The sequence below is a fragment of the Myotis nattereri genome, assembly GCF_964212035.1.
Source record: "Myotis nattereri genome assembly, chromosome: 2".
NCBI lineage: Eukaryota > Metazoa > Chordata > Mammalia > Chiroptera > Vespertilionidae > Myotis > Myotis nattereri.
The window spans coordinates 134,908,360-134,923,588 of record NC_138076.1 but is presented as its reverse complement, the minus strand read 5'-3'; the positions used below and the strand labels follow the sequence as shown (position 1 = coordinate 134,923,588).

Below are 15,229 nucleotides of genomic sequence, written 5' to 3'. Positions count from 1 at the left end.
GAATATGAGTGACCACATATTCCACTCAGTTATCTTTCTTTACCAAACACCAATAGCAACCCACAGTAACTTTCTCTAGTTCATCACTTTACAGAAGCAACAATCCACCATAATAAAAAGACTGCCACCCTTTCCCACCTCCAACCAACACAATTCTTGTTTATCAGAACTCTCCTAACTGTCAAACCCAATAGCCATTTTGGGCCCTGATCTGACTTGACCTCTTTGTTACATTATGCATTGTGACCTTTCTCTTCCATCTTTGCAGCAATCCATTGCTTGACTTCTTGACTGCACTCTCCATGGTTCTTCCTTTACTTTCTAGCTCCTGTGACTCAGTTCCTGCATGGGCCTCACTTCCTCTGCACATTCTACAGATGTAGGTGTCATGCAGGGATGGCCACAGATCCTTTGCAGCTGAACTGAGGCTGCTGTTTGATGAAAAAGCCTGAGATGGAAGACTATATGGAGAGAGACCCAGCCACTTGTTGTCCCTTCTGACCCTAGTCCTCAGCCAACCCACTGCTCACGAGAGAGCCAGGTGAAACCAGAAGAACCACCCCAGTTTATCGACAAAATCTGGACAAATAATAAATTTTTATTTTAATTATTAGGATGTTTTATTATGCAGTGATAATTGATATAATTGGCACCCCCCAGGTTTCCATGACTCATTTCTTGTTTCACTATACACATTTTATGAGTGATTGTAATATCGCCCACAAATTTATCAACCAAGTGTATGATAATAGTTCCCAAATCCAATTATTTTTCCCTTGAATTCCAGACCCATGTTCCCAACTTCCTTTCTTTGCTTATTTACTTGATATTTACATTTGTATAGCCCAAGGCGTTTCAAATTTGACCAATCAAAAACTAATTTATCATCCAATCCTATCATATCCTAAACTGTTCCACCTTCTGATTTCCCATCTTACTGAATGTAATCACTATCCCTGTGCCCCTTTTTCAAGCTTGAAAACTGGATGTCTTCCTCAATTCTTTTCTCTCTCTCTCATCCCCAGTAATATTACTCTTCCTTCCAACTGTCACAAATATGTGCCCTCATTTCTATGATTACTACTTCAATTCAGACAACTCTATTTTACAATAGATTACTGTAGTAAACTATTACAAATTATATTATAAACTCCTGCCCACTTCACATTTGTGCACCATATTGCCAGACTTCCCTTTTAAACTGCAATCTAATTGTGTATCTTCCTTAATTAAAGTTTTAAATAGCTTCCAAGTCCTTTATTTTTAATCTCTTTACCTCTCTTCCTCTCTACTTCACCCTTTCTCCTTTCTCTACCTCTCATGCAAACCTCCCCCATTCAGCCTCTCTCTCCTGTCTGCTCCTAGGATTTCGTCTATGATCTGTTTTCCCCAGCTCATAACCAAGCACATTCATCTAGCAATTCCTAACTTCTTGCTGATATCTGACAGGTCAAACATGAGGGCAACCTGACTTTCACATATACCACCCTATGGATTACTAGACAGAATTGAACTATATCTGCCATATTTTTGTTTTCACTCTGGGCTTTTCTACAATTTGTTCCCTTTGTCTGAAAAACCCTTCTACCTCCTTCTCCATTGGATTAACTGTACTTCAAATATTGCTTCCTCTAGGAAAATTCCCTTACCTTCTCTGAATGCCCTACCCTCCACCACCTCAGACTGAAATGAGTTTGCATTCTTAATGCTACAAAACCCAGTGACTTTAAGTAATAGCATCTCTAACTTTTATTTTTTGGTAGTTTTTCAGTCAGGTCCTGGATTGAGTCTTTAATCTTTGAAGGCTAAGTGTCTAACATAGTAGATGTTATAAATGTTTCTTTTAATTTTTGGAGTAGGGTTGGGGTGGTAGATGGGGATGTGGGATTATAATTGGGGTGGGAGACAAATGAAGGGAATTTCTTAGTCAATTAGTGTCTGGTGGTTACAACTATCCCACCACCTGTTCTTGTAAATACAGTTTTCTTGGAACCAGTCATGCACATTTAATTATCTATTGTCTACAGGTGTTTTCACACTACATTGACAGAGTTGAGTAGCTGAGAGGGTAAGATGATGGCCCCAAACACTGAAATAAATTTAGCATGTGGCCTTTTACCCACACAAAAAATTGCCAACTCCTGACCTAGACGACGTCCCTGCACCAAAAATCTAGATTTTTATTTATTTAAATATGAAAATTCTTTGAACTCCATTGTATACACAATGATTCTGTATCTGACTCTAAGGGATAAAAAAGGTAATAAACACAAAAAATTTGCAATCCCATAGAAGTGATGGCCCTGTTTAGAAGTAATTTCAACCAAAGGTAATGACTGAAGGATCACTAAAGGAGTGGTTACTAAATGCTCCCTGGAAATTGGGTGGGTTTAATATAGGGTTAGTCAGCTTGAAAGCCCTCTCTGGGAAACCAGTGTGTTTTGTCTTTAAAGCCCCATTCCAGGTGCTGTATGTTCCACACTAATCAGCCCTGTGTGGACATCAGGAGGTATCGAAGCAGGTTGGATGAAAGGCTGCTTTCACAGTCCCATCTCAGGTGCAGCATGTCTCAACACCAGGTGGTTGGAGGTGGAATATTTGGAAACATTCAAATGATACCTTGCATTTTTTCACTCTTCACCCTGATGTTCTTCCCTCCCCAAAATTAACCTTGCCATTTTTTCTGTTCCTCATGATGACACACTATGTTCCCAGTTACTCAGATCCAAAATTATTATTATCAGTGACTCTTTTTCTCCCATCCTGACACTTTCGACTGCCCTTACCAACTCAATTTTGAATTCCCATAAATTCTGTCTCCTGAGTGACCCCTAATAGTAACCAATATCTAAAATGTCTTGTTTCAAACAGTATTTGAAACAATAAATTGTTTCATTTATTGTTTGTTTATTGTCTGCTGTTTACCACTGCACTACAAATTCAGTGAGAGTAGAGACCTTGACTATCTCATTATGCTACCTCATTATAAAATAACATATGGCACATATTAGGAAGTAAATATTCATTGTTGAATACATAAATTTTATTATGATACTTTAAAATGCCTGCCTTGCATTTTAATTATTTATGTATGTCTGTGTGTCCACTAATCAGCAAATTCTTTCAAAGTATGATCTATATCTGATTCATCATAACTCTCTCATAATGCCCGCCAAGGTGTGGGGTTCATTTAATATTTCTGTATTTTTAAAAGTCACCAAATAATCATCATTTTGTGTCACAACAAGCCAGATATATACAAGTAAATGCCAAATATGACAGAGTGGGATAGTTCATGAATGTTTTGTTTTTAGGTGCCAAGATAGATAGGAAAGCAATACTACAGTCTACCCAGACTTCATAAAGCATTGCATAGTGCAAACTGCCGTTTTACTTAATCCTCTAAACTGTGATTACAGCAAAAAAAGTAGGACCACTGAAAATAATCAGCATCTAAAAAAAGTAAGTTGGTCTAAATTTCATGCCTATTTTAGTAGTCCTAGGAATAAATTCTTTCACTTTCAATACTACAGTAGACAAGCAGGCAGTCAAGAAACCAAAGTTTATACATCCTGGTCCCATTGCTGTAAAGTTCCTAACTGCCTGCACTGGTAAAAAAGATGGAATCTCAAAGGCTCACTATAGCTTTATACAGTGCGGGCTTTTTCTAATTGTGTAAAGCTCTTTTCTTCATGTGAGATTATAGTTATTATATGTCTAACTGGTGGAAACAGACATGGTTTTAATAGCATCTCTCGAGCTTCCAGGCAAATGTAAGGTCTTATGTGCAGAGCTGAAAATAGGTATCCTCAGACTCTACTATGAAAGACTGTGGCCTCCCCAAATTAATGCCCTGCTACTAGATCATAAGTACCCTCAGTTATCCATACTTCAGGGAATTCCAGGAGGATTGAAAAAAGTCAGAGTAAATGAGGAGCATGAGAGTAACCAAGGGCATTTGAGGTGACTATCAATGTCCTAATCACTGGTTGAGAAAAAAGCATACACTGTGCAGTATACCAATAAGCCTCAGACACAAAACTCCTATCGTTTGCTGAAGTTAGACCACTATATGCACAAATGGAATTCAACTCCAAGAGATCCACATAATAGTAGAATAACTCAATTCTATGAACTGATAATCTGACCAATTTAATATGATTATTAGAATGAACAGCAATTAACTACAGTTGACTGTAAGTCTAATATGGTTTGTCATAAACACATCTTTAACATTTTTCTATACACTTCTTCAATTGTAAATGTTATTTTCTACTAACATAACCAAGATTATGGATTGTCGCCACACTGATCGTATTTCTGCCTGCTTCCGGATTCCTCTTTTTTGATTATCCTATCTGAGCCAGTCTTAGCTTTGGGTGATTCAGCCCCCTCCTACATACTTTTATACATCTTATTGTGTTCCCTTCTCTTGTCCAAGCTTGTCACCTAACTGTGGGAGTTTAATAAATGCTAATTATGATGATGCTCTTTTTGTTTTCCTGTATCTCCATTTACTTCTCTGTTATATACTTCCACTTCAAAAACATTTATTGAGACCTACTCTACAGAAAAACAGCCTTCTCTAACTTCAAGATAATAAGCTTTCATTTTCTTAACTGTCTGATAAAGATTGTGCTTTTATCTACCCTGTCAAAGGTAGTCTCCCATGAAAGAGTGAATTAAAAATAAGTTCATTCATGAGATTTGAACTATAATGCTGTTTTCTCAATTAGGAGTTTAATCTCTTAGGAATGGAGGTGTGTCTTTGCATGTCTGGTACAATACCAAATCCAGAGTTTACCGGTCCTAAAGAAATGTAATAAAAAAGATAACTATTCTAAGGAATTTTTTAAAAAAGATAACTACTCATAACATTCATGTATTTGTATTACTAAATTTAAAATTATGGTTAGCAGATAGAAAATACTCAATAATTCTTAGATATTTTAGATAAACAAAATAATTTATAAACTAATCACATGTGATTATAAGTAGAAATAAGCACATTTGACTTTTACCATAATGCTACCTTTCATGGTAGAGGCTATGTGACAATGCATCACATGTCTTAGGTAAAATGAAATCACACTAAAATAAATTTCTCCTTATAATTCTATTTTTTAAAGTTATCTTGAAAAGGTAAGCAAAGGGGACAAGAGAATTAAACTCTAATTTGCAGAGGGTTCTTTAGAATTATAGAAGCTTAGACATTAAGGGGACCTTAAATATTCAATCTCTCTTTTTATTGAACGTAAGGTTAAAATATTTAAATTATGTATCCCTTCTTTTTATCAAAACTTCACAAAAACAATAAGGAAATAGCCCTTAACTATGTTATGCATTGCAAAATCATTAATGGTCTTACAATTTGGCTCAAAAAAGTGTGAGGATTAAACCTAAAAGATGTCAGAATTCATGTTTTCATCAGGATTCAGAGATAGTTTTATATAACATTTATAGATTCATTTTTAATTTTATTAATTAATTTATAATCGACTTCTCTATATCCAAGGAGGAAAAGAAATCAGTGGTGATACAGAAGTTTTAGAGTGTGAGGATTGACATTTCAAAACCCAAAATATCACACCATGTTTAAGTATTAAATAGCATTTTTAATCCAACAGGACTGAACAAGGAATAAGTATTTATTGAGATTTTATTATCTCCTAGTATTGCATTGTCTTTAACATAAAATCAGATTTCTTGATGGTTTAAGATTAAGTCTATTTTAGAGATGACAAAATTTAGTCCAAAATAAGCCATATACCACAATGGTTAAAAGCATGAATTTAAATCCTGCCTCTGCCACTTAATTGTTGCACTCCTCTGTGTCTTTATTGCCTCAAATGTAGAATAGAGAAAAAAATAGCTCCTTCTTCACAGCATTATTTTAAGTATTATGTAAATTATTTAAAGCAGTTCTTGGCACGTCATGTTATAAAAAGTATTAGCAGAGGTGGATTTACCCTGAAACTAATGAAACTTAAGCATAAGGGCTGCCTTATTTGCACAGTGACCTTCCACGACCCAAGAATGACCTTAGCAATATTTTTATTCATAATTGTGTATTATTTACTTAAAGAGCACGTCCTCTAATTATCAAACTTGGATTTACCTTTGCATGTTGTTATATTAGAAAGATTAAGTATTTGCCACAGGGCATACAATTAGTAATAGCATATCTGAGATATGACCTCAGGTCTATGTAAATAAAAAGCTGGAACTCTTAATCAAGATATTTTTCTTCCTAACATTTTCCCTTTGTCTCATAACTGTGATTATCTTATACAAAGAGCATAAATTATCATTTCATGTGAGAAAATAAATGTTTCACAATCATATTTCCCTCTTATCTAAAAAGAAAAAGAAAATGCTCACATTTAGCAGTGGTGTATAGAGTAGCCATCCACCATTGTCTGCCAAACCTCACTCACACATACTCAGTTGTGTTCAAGGAGATGAAGTTAAATACGAGTATCACTAGTGAAGAATGTGTTACCTTTGTTTATTTGCTACCAAAAGCCAAGCCATATTTCTAAAATATCTTTTACAGCATTTTTGTCAGATATAACCCTTCACCATTTGACGGAAAGAAGGTGTTGAGCCTAGGACCAGAGATATAAAGAGGTGAACCTAATGAACAAAATAAATTGATGAACAAAATAGATGCAGGGACATAGAAGCATGAAACAGAGTGTGGAATATCAGAGGGAAGATGGTGTGGATGAGTGGGTGGGGAGAGATCAACCAAAGAACTTATATGCATACTAGGGACCCAGTGCAAGAATTCGTGAACCTTGAAAGGAACTGTGGTCTGTGAGGCTGTGGTGGGCACAGGGGTGGGACTTGGCCCATCCTCCGTTCCCATGTCCAGCCCCTCCTGTTATGGCCCCTGGCCCCTTGTCTGCTGGCAGCCTTGCTCCTGCCACCGCAGCTCCCACGGGCTGACGACACCAGCCCAGCTCACACCTGCTGATGGCGTGGAACAATTGGGGCCGGGGCCAGCGCCAGCAGTGGTGTGAGTGGCAGCTGCCAGCCCCAATCGCCCCTCAGGAGCAGAGGGAGGTGGAGAGGCCCTGAGGGGTAATCATCGAGGCTGGCAACCGGTGCTCGCACCCTCTGACGGTCCTGAGCGATCGGGGTCAGTGCCGGGCACTGTCAGCGGGTGTGAGCGGTGGCTCTGGTGCCGGCAGCAGGTGTGAGCCTTGAGTGGGGCCACGGAGCACGGGAGCAAAGAATTTTCAGTAATCACCAGAGGCTCGCCCAGATAACAGCAACTGGTGCCCCACCTTGGCCTGGCACCCCTGCTCACCTGCTCCATAATCCCACCACAGCCAATGCCCACCATGTTCTGCCCTCTGCCGCCTGATGCCAATGCCTGCCATGTTCCATGTGTGCCCCCTGGTGGTCAGCACATGTCATAGTGACCAGTTGTTCAGTTGTTCCGCCGTTTGGTCTATTTGCATATTAGCCTTTTATTATATTGGACTAGAGGCCTGGTGCATGAATTCATGCACGGCCAGGGAGAATGGCTGCGGGAGGTTGGCCGCCAGCCCTGCCCCTGATCAGGGTCCAGTGGGGGCTGGGCCGGCCGAGGGAGGGCCGCGGGAAGTCAGCTGGCCCCACCACTGATGGGGGAGTTGCCAATCAGGGTGGTTGGCCGGCCGCAGTGGCGTCACAGCGACCAGACGTTCTGGTCATTCTGGTCACTTGGCTTTTATAAATATAAATATAGATATACATAGTCCATGGACACAGACAGTAGTGAGGTGAAGGCCTGGGAGGGGTGGGTATGGGTTGGAGGGGGTCAATGGGGAAAAAAAGGGGGGGGGGAACATCTGCAATACTTTCAAGGAGAAGGACAAATTAAAAAATAACATTATTTAAAAAATTTAAATAGTTACATATTTTGAACTACTATTCATTCAAATGCAAAAAAACAAAAAAAAAACAAAGAAAAAAAAGAAGTCAACCTTGAATTTCTAGATTCATTCTTTAAGTTGCCCATGCATCAAACATACTGCTCTATTGCTGTGATGCAAGTTCTGTACAGGGATCATCTGTATTTGGAGAGTATATATTGAATCCACTTATTTAATCAACAAATATTTATTGAGCACCTATTCACTAGTTACCTAGAAAGGAACAAGATAAAGTCCTGCTCTCACTAAGCCTATACTCAATGAGAATTTTTATAGCTATTTTCAGTTACTTTATTTATAAAACACACACACACACACACAAACACACACACACACAAAACAACAAAAAACAAAAACAAGAGGGCTTTATAGTCGGAGGATATAAGCCTTTCAGGATAATTTTCTTTGTCAGCATATTTAATTGTCATTGATTATCCTTATCCTTAAAATATCTTGCCAGTGCTAAGCATCTTCCCAAGGCTCTATTCAATTCACATAAAGTAATAAGTTTACCCCTGCATGACTATTCACATTAGTAATTGCTTTACTTTATAATCAACAACTATGCAAACTTCCTCTAAAAAGTAGTATTACAACAGGCTCCACAGGGATGGAATCAGAATATATTTTAAATAATTGATTCTTGAGAAATCAATAGTATATGTGTTGTGTATATTGATTTAGCCAAAAAGATGTCTTTAAAAACTCCTAAGCAAACATACATTAAAAAATATTGGAACACAGAAGTACGCTGAACTTTTGACTTTCACATGTACCTGGTGCAGATTATTGCCTCACTTCAGAAAACTAATATGCTAGAGACAAAGAGATTGCTTTTCCAGAACTGGGATCCACATGCACCTGAATGAGGTAAACTCATGCCCCACTTCAGCTTTCTTCCACCTTCAGAATTAAAATAAGGAGAGCCACGTTCCGTGAATTACTTAAAGCTACTATCAAATTTCCTCATAAATAAAATCGTTCACCAGCTACAGCATTTTTATAACTTTTTTTTCCAAAAACATCCACTTAAGAGCTTTGTACCTTGATGTTTCATGAATTAGTACAGGGCATAACAACACATCTTATGTAGTGGATTTTAAGTTGGCTTATAGTTGTTTGAGTAACAATTCAAGATTTAACCTAGAGCTCAATTTCACCACTGCTACTGTTCTCAGGATATTTTTGCCAGGAATAGAGCATTCCATTCATTGTTCTGAATGGGCTGTCTGCTGCCAACTAGTAACTACTTAAGTTACCAGGTATTAAGGGAGTTTGTTTTTTTTTTTCAGGAACTCCTGGGAACTAAGAAGATGTTCATACTCAAATATCTGGCATTTCTCAATCCAGTTTTGGGGCCATTTTAAATATTCATTGAAAGTCAAACAAAAGAGTACATAATAACTTCCCATTCTGCAGAATTCATGAATTACCATACTTCTAATTACAAAGGGAAAATATCTATCCTGCCAGCAAAACGTAATTCTTCTAACCACAAAACTTAATTATTCCTTCTGATGAAGCATTCATGGCATGATGTACTTATGGGAGCAATATAAAGCACCTGGTTTTAAAAAGCCTGGCAGATATGTTCTAATTGATTCAAAAGCAAGTTTAAATGCAGATTTTATGTATCAATTATAAACAAGATAGCTGTATTTTATTTCTAATATATTTATTACAAGAACATTTTTGGAGACTTTTAATTTCAAGTTGATATTACGACAATATTTCTTATCACCCGCGATAGGCATATATCCATAGGTATAGGGAAAGCCAAAGGAAAGTCAAGAGCGGACTAAATAGTGCTTAACAATAATTATAAGGCCATGTTAACCAGATTAGATCCTATCATAATCACTGTTAATTTCCTTTTACAAATCACCTAAATAAATATTCTATTTTAAATTTCAAATAAACACATGGGATGCTGCTTTACTATGACAATTTTCTGCCTTTAGCAAAGTTTAGCAAAAGGTCCAAGCAACTCTCTGACCTCAAATTTTATTAATGAAAACCCCAAGGAATCACAACTCACAACCAAGTCTCCTAAAAGCTTTACCAGTGGCATTCTACTTCTCCGAACTTTCAAAAAAGTTGCTGGTTGCTATTTAGTAGCAATATTTTTTAAAACAATCATTATTTTGACCATCAAATCTACTATAAAACTGATCAGGATCACAAATGGAACCTATGTGAATATTTGAAAAGGCTAATAATCTAAATCCCATTACTAAACGTCCATATGAATGCCAAGTCAAGTCGGCTTCACTATTTGCTTCTTTGGCTTTTATATGAGAAACAATATCTAGTGACTTTTTGAAAGCACTTTCAGAATCTCAGTTTATTGAAAAGAAAATATCTAGAATCTCCAACATTTTTATTCTTCATGTTGAACAAGAAGTTGCATAAGGTCTTCATGGATCTTTAGGATTCAGTCACAGAATATTCTATTATTCTGGAACCAAAGTAAACGACCCATCTTCTGAGACTAAAAGCTCTTCTGAAAATTACTCTCGCTATTAAATACTAATGAGTTAGAAAAATGTTAAAGGTTAATTCTGATTGTAAACAAATAATTTTATATTGGCTCCACTTCTTTTATTTATATGCAACATAGAACTGAAAAGCATAAAAAGTTTGCTGGCCCAAAGACAATCATTTTGTGACCATATATTTTATTCTCAAATTTCCTGCATACTGTTTCCTAAAATTTTTTAATTATTTTTTTTTTTAAATTTAGAAGATGATCTGGTAGGGTAAGATTAACTTCGTGTCCAAATCCATATAATTATTTGTCTATTTCCCTGGGTTTTGCATTATATCAAATATCAACCAGGTTTTTTCTTGTTTTTTGTTAATCCTCACCCAGGGATATTTTCTCCATTGATTTTTAGAGAGAGTGGAAGGGAGGAAGGTGGGGGAGGGGAATAAGAGAGAAACAGGTGGAAAAATGAAACAGAAGAAAACAAAAATATATCATCAATAGCAATACTAAACACTGAAAAAATAAATACAAAATAATTATATTTCAATACTCTATATGGCTTATTTACTGCTTAGTTTGAAATACCCCTATTTTTACAGACTCAACTACCACTGTGGTTTAAATTTTTCTTAAGGGTTAGAAATATACAAACCTGTAACAGAAGCTCTCAATTATAAGAGGAAAATATCACTTACCACCTTTGCGAAAACATATTCATAATAAAGCATCACCTTTTGGAGCACCATTCCATTTACTCAGAGAAACTTGAAATACTATGAAACTCCTCATTTTTTATTGTTCTTTCCACTTTTTCATAATTTTGCATAGAAAATGTTACATTAAAAATGTTTCTATACTCACCTCCTTGAACGAAAATTAGTTTTATGGGCAGATTAGATGGAGCAGTAGCAAAACTGAGGTAATGAAAGTGGACACGTATTCCCCTGAGGGAAACTCAGAGGGGTGTGTGCAAAGCCTTATTGCACTGTTATTTAGCATACTAATGACAGAATTCTTGAATTTATAATAAAAAAAAACAAAAGACAAACACACGCGCATACACACAACAATCCTAAACTACCTGGGAAGTATTCAAAATATCAGTATGGCAGAAATATATCTTGTCTTATAAAACCATAAACTTTCCCAAAGAAATTTCTATATATTTTGACAGCATTTAAAAAATATATATATACTCATAAATAATACTACTGAATAATTATTTAAAAAGTAGTAAGGATTTTATTTTGAAAAGGGGAGTATTTTAGAATATTTTGCATGTATAAGATACAAACCTATTTTTGATAACCATCACTAACATTTTTTTAATAATACCCAAACACATTTATTTATTTTAACACAGTTTTACCGATTACCAGATATACCATATTTGTGGTATATTGTAAGTTATTAGCAAATAAAACTGGTTCAGAAAATGTTATAGTATAAATTATTGCTGTTTTAGTTTCTTAAGCAAACTTAGTCAACTGAATCATGAATATATTTGGAATGAGTTAAAAACAGAATGTTTCAAATAGACATTCATATAGAATTAAACTATGGAGATTTACTTTAAAGTGGTATCGCACCCATATTGTTATGCAGACACTTTAAAATAATTGTATCATTTCCTACCATCTAATTGTATGCTTTTAAATTTACACAAGTAAATTACAAGTACAAACAGGCATGACTGAGAGAAGAGTTGTGGAAAAGCCTTTATGCCAAAATAAATATATTAAAAAGTAAAGCCCATGTATAAAATTATCCTCACATTTTTGGCATAGAGATGTAACATTGAAGGTGTTAATAAAACATTTAAGAGGCCTGAAACACACATATTGGCTCAAAAAATTGAGAGAGAGAGAGAGAGAGAGAGAGAGAGAGAGAGAGAGAGAGAGGAGAGAGAGAGGGAGGGAGAGACTGAGATAAAGAGAAATTATTTACATTATGGGCATTGCAGGCTTGAAAGTGCAAAGGAAATCAAATCAAAGTAAAATATTAATAATAAGGATTAAGGAGGACAGCTGTTTGAATCCTCCTAAAACCACCTAAAGTTCTGAAACATTTGCTAAAGAACCAGTTCATGAGAAGTTTCTCTACAGAGCATTTTCCCTTCAGGAACTTTTCAAGTTTCAGGACTGCCCTACTTTAAGGAGAGCCAAAGCATTGTTTCAGGATTGTATCAGCAGCCGTGTTTTTCATTCTAATTAGTGGTTAATTAATTTTACTTATGTATTCATAATAATTTAACTCTTCCAAAAACACATTAAATTTTTGTCTAAAACAAAATGAAACTTGCTAGCCTACTACTCTCAAATATGTAAAGCAACACAAAGAGAAAATTTGGTGTTATTGTGGTACAATGACTGGCCAAATGCGGAGGGAAATGAGTTTAAAAAAAAAATCATTATTTTCAAAGATCCTTGACTTGGCCACTGCAGTCACTGGTTCTGAAACAATATCCTCACCAGTTAAGTACAAATACAAGACCTCACTCCCTAGGGCTCTGCCCCCAAAGAACAATTTTCACCAGAACCCAACTGCAACAAATCACATACTTTCACACAAACTCCGGAGCACACATACGTCGGACTTTACCTATTTTTATGCCGAGTCTTGAGCAAGTTTCTTCCAAAGGGAGCCATGGTCGCCAAGCAATTGAAGGGCAAGGACTTATATCTCAAAGTTATCTGAGGATGGGAGGCAGGAGTGCCGGGTGTCTCTGATGAAGGGAGGCGGACTGGATGGAAGCTTCCTGCTCACCTCCTTAGATGTCCCTGGCTTTCAGCTCATTAGCAGCAGGCGAAGGGAGCTGCTGGAAGTTGTGCAACTGCTGCTTAACTTTGAACTGCGGGATTGTTGTGGCTGCTGCACCTTTGGAGACCTGCCCAGCTTCAGCCTCGAAGAAAGCATTTGGAAGCAGGAAAAGAAAAAAAAAAAAAAAAAAAGGGAGAGGAAGGGAGGGGGACTCTATTGTGTTCTGTACTTATTTGCAGACTTGCTAAACTTTAAGAACTGCCAACCCCGCGGGCAGGTTCATGCCCATGGAATGAGAATTCCACTTGGTTTGGAAACCCCCCTCCCTCCTTTCCACACCCAACCACACAAGGTGAGCTGAACACACATAAAAGGATTAACAGTAAATCCCCCACCTCCCAGCAGCTCCAGTCGGTGAAAATCATCTGATCTGGCAAGTGGGAGTGAGGGCCCAGAACTCTGTCTGCGGATTCCACTCCGAAATCCCCTGCCCGGGGTGCCGGGGCCGGGAAGCGTGCGGGGGAGGAGCGCAGCTGGAGACGCAGTGCGGGTGGTCACAGACTTCCCGGGGATCTCAGCCCCCCAGTTCCCGCTTCTCAGAGCGCCCCAACGCCACTCCTCACACTCTTCCAGGTCACCTTCCGAAAGGTGAAGCGCCAAAGGGCCCCTGAGCTCAGCCCCGGCCTGGGAACCAGTCGGGGTTTGCAGAGCGACTTCCCAGGGGTTTAAGCCTGCCCCAGCCTCACCTTGGGCATTTCCTGGGCCTTTGGGGGCCTGGGAGTTTGAAGGAAGAGCGACATGTTTGTTCCCGCTCCTCACTCAACTAGGAAAGTGACAGGACGCGCCTGGAGGACTTCAGGGAACTTCAAGTGTGCAGTGGAGGTCGAGGGGTGGGCAGGCATCACCGGATCCCAAGCTAGCTCGAACCCAGGGCCCGGGCAGTCAGCGCAGTGCCCGCTGAGCTCCCCTGCGCCCCACGAAGGCGTGGGAAAGCGCTGTGCGGCGATGAGGGCCTGCTGAGTTTTCCCAGGATATTTTTTTCTAGGATTTCCTCTCCCTAATCCCCTCCCTCCTGCCCCTCCTCCCACTCCTGGCCCAAAGCATCTAATCATTGGCTTCCTCAGCAAAGGGAGACAGGGAAAGAAGTCAAAGGGACTGTACCAGTAGGTTCACTGGAAATCACACTTTAGGCTAGTGGGTCTCTGGACCCTGGCCGAGAGCATGATGGTTCACACTTTCTTTGGGAGCTCTAGCCGCATCCCCAACAACATCAAACAACAAAAAAAGGGACCAAAAAATGACTATCCTTTTATATGAACTGATTTATAAAGGATTCTACAGAGCTCAAAATTTTCCTCCAATGTCTACTATCATAATTCTTCTCTAGTCCTCTATATTGTATAGCTCTCTATCTATATATACATATATGCAATTTATATATTTAAAATGTGTTAATTATTTTTAATGTAGGTATATATGCCATATATATATATAAAATATCCATCTTGGGTATACATCAGTTTCAGTTCTTGATTTTATTTTACAAGCACATCACAAACATTTTTTATTTAAACTATTGTGTATGATCACCCAGTTATTCTAAGTTGTTCTAAACACAATCACCTAAAGCTATACTGTTTACTTATTAATATAATGCCTGACATCAATTTGCAAAGAATTTTGTATTTACAAATACCTCTTTCCTGTAGTTTCGGTTCTCCACCCTTATTAAGATTATTTGTACAGACAGTTTTCATATAAAACGTTTTTCAATAAAGGAATTTTAATGGAACAAGAGGAAACATTACATCTTTATTAGTATAATCTTATGTTGAGTTTCAAGTTAGCTCAAATGAGTCTCATTTATGATGTTGTTATTCCTCACATAAAATATTCTATTAATACTGTTCATGACAAGCTCTTTGATGTGTAAGAATTAAAACACAGGGTTAATGTCCCTCAGACATTAAAAGCTAAAAGGACTCACAACATGGGCACTAACATCTAAATAGAAAAATAAGCAAATAACAATTTTAAAAGAAAAGAACAAAACCAT

General features: G+C 37.6%; 1 protein-coding gene across 1 annotated transcript in view; it reads right to left on the bottom strand.

Annotated features, from left to right (window-relative positions):
- RASSF9 (Ras association domain family member 9) overlaps positions 1-13,266 on the bottom strand; it is a 31,337-nt gene extending 18,071 nt beyond the window's left edge. Inside the window, exon 1 of the mRNA XM_081084153.1 lies at positions 13,015-13,266. Within this exon, the coding sequence (XP_080940279.1) occupies positions 13,015-13,061 (47 nt within the window). The 5' untranslated portion in view covers positions 13,062-13,266. The remainder of the gene's footprint in view (positions 1-13,014) is intronic.
- Between the last annotated feature and the right edge of the window lie 1,963 nt (positions 13,267-15,229).